This window comes from Frankliniella occidentalis, unplaced genomic scaffold (genome assembly GCF_000697945.3).
Source record: "Frankliniella occidentalis isolate FOCC.00 unplaced genomic scaffold, Focc_3.1 Scaffold284, whole genome shotgun sequence".
NCBI lineage: Eukaryota > Metazoa > Arthropoda > Insecta > Thysanoptera > Thripidae > Frankliniella > Frankliniella occidentalis.
In genome coordinates, this window is record NW_026267410.1 from 124,672 (window position 1) to 130,375 (window position 5,704).

The 5,704-nt window shown below is 50.7% G+C and overlaps 2 protein-coding genes across 2 annotated transcripts in view; both read left to right on the forward strand.

The window, feature by feature from the left end:
- The window catches only part of LOC113212110 (uncharacterized), a 33,439-nt gene extending 28,466 nt beyond the window's left edge, over window positions 1-4,973 (forward strand). Inside the window, exon 4 of the mRNA XM_026430701.2 lies at window positions 4,524-4,973. Within this exon, the coding sequence (XP_026286486.2) occupies window positions 4,524-4,802 (279 nt within the window). The 3' untranslated portion in view covers window positions 4,803-4,973. The remainder of the gene's footprint in view (window positions 1-4,523) is intronic.
- On the forward strand, window positions 1,918-2,944 carry LOC127750904 (uncharacterized). The gene is made up of 2 exons (XM_052273582.1): window positions 1,918-2,210; window positions 2,291-2,944. Exons 1-2 carry the CDS (start codon window positions 1,959-1,961, stop codon window positions 2,837-2,839), a joined length of 801 nt encoding a protein of 266 aa, XP_052129542.1. The 5' UTR covers window positions 1,918-1,958; the 3' UTR covers window positions 2,840-2,944.
- Window positions 4,974-5,704: the final 731 nt, after the last annotated feature.

Sequence of the window (5,704 nt, forward strand, 5' to 3'; positions counted from 1 at the left end):
CTCCTCCGCGCGCCCGCCCCCACCACCGCTCTCTGTATCCGTTTTTGTTCTTCATAGTTCCGGGCAGCGCTCCATTGAAATACCCTATCACCTCCCACTCAGGACGTACTGGTGGGAGGTGCTTATCTTCTGCTCAGGGTCTAAAAGTGTTGCATTCTGTAGTACTGTGGGACGTCCTGGCTGGGACTCCCACATCCCAAACGGGTTATACCAGGGATGTGTTCGGGACTATGTTTTGTTGACTGGGGGGTAACTCGTCAAAGTAAAACACCGAGGCACAAAATTTGTGACTTTTGGGGCCAAAGGCCTATTAACGACCGTGCCTTTCGCCCAACTCCGGGGTCAGCGCCGCAGGCCTAGGTAGATGTATGCCAGGCGCGTCGCAGCGTAACAGTGTTTCGTGAGATATCGCGAAACCTGTTACGCGAGACGTGGTCTGGCGTACATCTACCTAGTCTGTAATGTATGACGTACCGTCATTGCGATGTCTCTCACTGCAACAATCGTGTCACGTTCCTTACCAATTCAAACACACGTAACATAGACAGCAAACCGATCTCGAGGCTGCAGCCGGTTTACCAGCATCACAACGGCATCGTTTCTCCTAATCCCTCATACACGACTGCCGACCCTCTCGACCTACGCCTCGATCTCGCCCGTCTCGCGTAGAAAGCCGCTTCCCCGTAAGCTGCGCCTCACAGCTGTCGCTCTTGTGACGGGTCGCGCTTCCGACGATTCGCGCTTGCGGACGTTCGCTCTTGCGACGTTCGCGCTTGCGCCGGATCGCGCTTGCGGCATTCGCGCTTATGGCGGGTCGCGCTTGTGACAGTTCGCTCTTGTGAACGTCATCGACTTTAACCAGTTAAGGTAGACCTTAGCCGGCTATGTCCGGCTAAGGTACGTTCCGGGTACCCTGGGACGCTGTGAAGGGGGAGGGGAGGGGGGCGCCTTGACCCATCACCAATGTTCTTCCCCATTATTGTTTAGGGGGTTCAAGGAGGGGGTACCGGACGGGGGTTGGGGTGGGGTGTGGTTGCCTGGCGCTACTTTTAAACATTTTCGGCGAGACTGTGCAACATGGAGGAACTTCCCCCGAACCGAGAGAAGTTTGAAGAGAAACTGGAGGCCATCACATCCAAGAAGGGGGTGAACGCGGCCTACCTTTCTGATGAGAAGTACTCCAAGGTTCTCAACGAGGTGAAGGAGGCAACAGCGAAGACAACTGGCCGCACCAAGAAGGGCCGCGACCGCATAAGAAAATACGCCATCTGCACCATCAACGGGGAGGAGCGCCTCATCGAGCCGCCAGGTGGAGGTGAGCAGCCTAAGTACTACCTGAGGAACTCAGAAATGTATGACGCCCTCCTGGAGGCGCACTTATGGCCGTGTGTCACGGTGGGAAAAACAGCATGCTACCAATACTGGGAGACAAATACGCAAATGCGTCTCAGGAAGCAGTGCTCCTATTCTTATCGCTGTGCGGAATATGCCTTGCAAAGAAGAAGCCCAAGAGAAGAGGGATTGTTGTGAAGCCCATGGTATTTCAGGAGATGAACGAGCGATGCCAAGTGGACCTGATCGACATGCAAAGCCATCCGGATGGACCCTATACATTACTTTTGTATACCAAGATCATCTGACCAAGTTTGTGGTGCTACGCCCGCTAGCGAGGAAGACAGCCGAAGAAGTGGCAGAACAACTGTTGGACGTCTTCTGCTTATTGGGCGCACCATCTGTACTGCAATCAGATAACGGCAGAGAGTTCTGCAACCACCTTATAGAGGAGATGACGGTAAGATTCACTTTCTTACTCGACCTAGCTGCATAACTTGATTTTTTCTTCTAAACTATCTCTTATATTCTAGGCCAAGAGGGAGGAAGTGAAGGTTGTGCACGGGAAGCCGAGGCACAGCCAGACGCAGGGCTCGGTGGCACGTGCCAATCAGGACGTGCAGGACATGTTAACTGCATGGATGATGCAGCATCTGTCGAAGAAATGGTCGGAGGGACTGCGTTTCGTGCAATGCATGAAGAATCGGGCCATTCACCAGGGCACCAAAATCTCCTCATATGAGGCTATGTTTGGCACCCCCATGAAGGTGGGCCTTCAGGCGGCCTTCCCCTTGGGAGCCGTTGACGAGCTCCACACCGAGGAGGATCTTCAAGCCTTCTTGGAGGAGATGAGGATAGGCGAAGGATCACCACAGACGGTAAGTTAAATTACTGATGATTACACTGGAAACAGTACATTTTCCCGGAAACTAAAGGAACCGCATTGTTTACTGTGCAGGCCAGCCAGGCCAGCCCAGCAGACCACGACGTTGGAGCAGCGCAGCACTCTACAGGAACGACTCCACGACGACGAGTTCCGCTGCACATCTTGACTGGCCCTCCACCTGTCCGGCCCCCTCCATCAACACCTCCAACCAGCCCCCCGTCCAACTCTCCTCCGCCTGGACCATCCGTCTTGAGGACACCGCACCGCTTGTCTGCAGCGACGACCACTCCAGTCTCCACGCCGCGCTTTGTCGGCTGGGCAGCGCCATCAGCATCCTACGCAGCAGCCAGAGCCGGCAGCCCACTGTTGTCTTGCTGTCAGTGTGGGGAGGCGTGCAGCGCACACGACGAGTGCAGCGAGTGCGGCACGGGGCTGCACCCTTGCTGCGCCAAGCGAGGAAAGTGTGGGAACTGCTCGCGGTCCACTGCTGTGCTGGAGCTGGAGCTGAGGGCGACGGCAGAGAAGAACCTCCGCAAGCAGGCTGCAACAATGCTGAAAATTTCCGATGCGAAGTTCCCCCCAGCATCCGTCGGGGATACTGTCGTCGTTCCAGTGGCTTAAGTGGACAGAGGTCGAGGGGACCCCAGAAATGTCACGGCAGTCGTTCTCGAGGTCATGTCGGACGGTTACTACAGGTTGGGGAACAAGAACGGAGTTCTTGCGTCCCTTTACTCAAGCAGGAAGCAGTTCGACGTGGTTGAAGAGAAGATCGTGGCGGTTGATGTGGTCCCCGAGACTGAACATCCCTTTAGGACCATTGTTACTAAGTCGTCTATCCTCGGCGGACAAGGGTTCAAAAAATGCAACTGCAAGGGAAGATGTATGACCAATAAGTGCACTTGTAGAAAGGCAGGAGAAAAGTGCAAGTCACAATGTCATGGGGGAGGTCCATGCGGTAACAAATAGAACTGTTCTTTCCTACGTTGCCTTATGGCCATGCTAATTAGTTGTTCACTTTTCATAATAAATCCTTCCAATGCTTAAAAGTGCCCCCTCCATTCCCCCTCCCACCATTGGATCACTTTAGCCGGAGATGGTGGGCTAAGGTCGACCCTAGCCGATTTGTGCCGCCTAGCGTCGACCTTAGCCGCGATTTCGGCTACGGTTGACCAAAACCGACCTTAGCCGGCTAGGGTCGACATTAGCCGGGGACCCGACCTTAGCCGTACGCAACGTATACGCAACGCCGTATGTATAACGAATATGTTAAGACTTTTAAATACAAGCGTAGGCCTTCACGCCATTCCCACTGAAACGACACGGGTCGTTGGTAGCAGAGAGTATGCTGTTCCGAAAATATGGCCGCAGTGCTCAAAGTCCCGACGCTGAACGGATGTGAACGCCGCCATACCCAACCAAGATGTCGTAAACCGGACCTCCGAGCTTTAAAAACTAACCATTTACTTCTAGAATATGGTTAAATTACAGAAAAAATGCCACACGTTGTCGGTGATGGCAAATGTTAATAAAAACACTTTACGCAAAATTAAAAGCCTGTGTCGTAAGAAAATTCTCATCTAAAACAAAATCGTCTTAAAGTTGACGACGCGCTGACTGAGGCAATTCACTGGCAGTCAAATTTTGAAATACAGAACGCATGCGGCACGAACATGTTCTGTACGTCTGCATACACAACACATAGGACAACCTCATTTGTTCGTGAGTTGCCCAGATCTGCCACAATGGAGACCGTATGACATACGTACGTACGCGGTGTGTACAAATGTACACGGTTAACGTGCGGTATACATACGCAGCGTATGTACCGGAACGCAACATCGTCTACATACGGATCGTATGTAGCGGACAGATTACACACTGGCCACTGACCACATATGAACCTTATACGTTACCTGTATGAACACGGGTCGGGTATCACGGGAGAGACTATAAACAATAAATTTTTTGGACCTACCTCTGTTTCTTTGATACCCTAAATGACATCCTTAGGGGTGGTTGCCAGGATTTGCCGTAGGCGTTTCGTTTCCTAGGTGTGAAGCTTAGATACCCTGAAAATTTCAAGTCTGTATCACATCACATCTCCTTCCTCTTACACACACGACGGACGGACAGACGGACACGAGATCGGTTGCATAAGCCCGCATTAATGCTTGTTTAAAAGCAGAACAGCGGGCTAGACAGTGCAAGGTTAAAACACAATATTATAGCGATAGTATTGAATAAGTCCTCGCTTTGTTTGCATATTAAAGTTTCACGAGTTAATTTTCGTTCTTATGTTCTTCAGGGAATGTACAAAGTTCGCAACGCAACTGTAGACCTAGGTGTCACACGTCAATTCCCGGCCTTCTTCTACGGCAAATGGCGCATTGACGTCAAAATCATCGAGCCGCAAAACAACACTGGATGCATATCATGCTTGCGAGCCTTTGCAGAAGTGGTACCCCAGGTCTATTTAGACAAAGGTAAAGCTGGAGCAATGGGTGGTGCTGAAGGCATCAAAGGCTTTCAAAACAACAGCGATACCAATGTCGACTTCACTCCAATCGAAATACCGAACGTGTGAGCTTCCTATCCGTATTTGGGCGAGCACATAGGGAAATTGTCAAAAAAAAAAGATCTCGGGCAGCTTAAAACAGATCGTTTTCGAGTAATATAGACGGTATCTCATTTTTACTGTGGAAGTTACATTATGTTCGAGCATTATTTAATAAAAAGAGCAAGAGAAGACGTTTAACTGGGTTGGGCTGAATTTTTTCCGAGGGGGCCGCCACTCCTGAAATCATGTGTACGCCCTCCCTGAAATCCTCCCGAAATCATTTGAAATCCACCTGCAATCATGAAATCATGCGTAATCTGCCAGCAAATTTTAGTCTGAAATCCCTAGAAGGTCATGTAAAAACCGCCGGAATCACGTAAAATCCGCCGAAATCCGGTAAAATCCGCTGAAATCATCTGTAATCCTTCAAATCAGACATAATCTGCCGGCAGGTTTTAGCGTGAAATCTTCTAAAATAATATGCGAAATCCGTAAAATCATGTGAAATCACGTGTACATCCAAAGAGAGAGTGGTGGCCCCCTCGATTTTTTCATTAACCATAAAGTAGTCGCACGCATCAAGATTTCGAACAGGTGCCACCATCCACTTGTACCTCCAGCTTCTTCGTACCTCCGGTACACCATCTACAGGTATAATGTACCCCATGGTACAACAGCTTAAGTGGACAGAGGTCGAGGGGACCCCAGAAATGTCACGGCAGTCGTTCTCGAGGTCATGTCGGACGGTTACTACAGGTTGGGGAACAAGAACGGAGTTCTTGCGTCCCTTTACTCAAGCAGGAAGCAGTTCGACGTGGTTGAAGAGAAGATCGTGGCGGTTGATGTGGTCCCCGAGACTGAACATCCCTTTAGGACCATTGTTACTAAGTCGTCTATCCTCGGCGGACAAGGGTTCAAAAAATGCAACT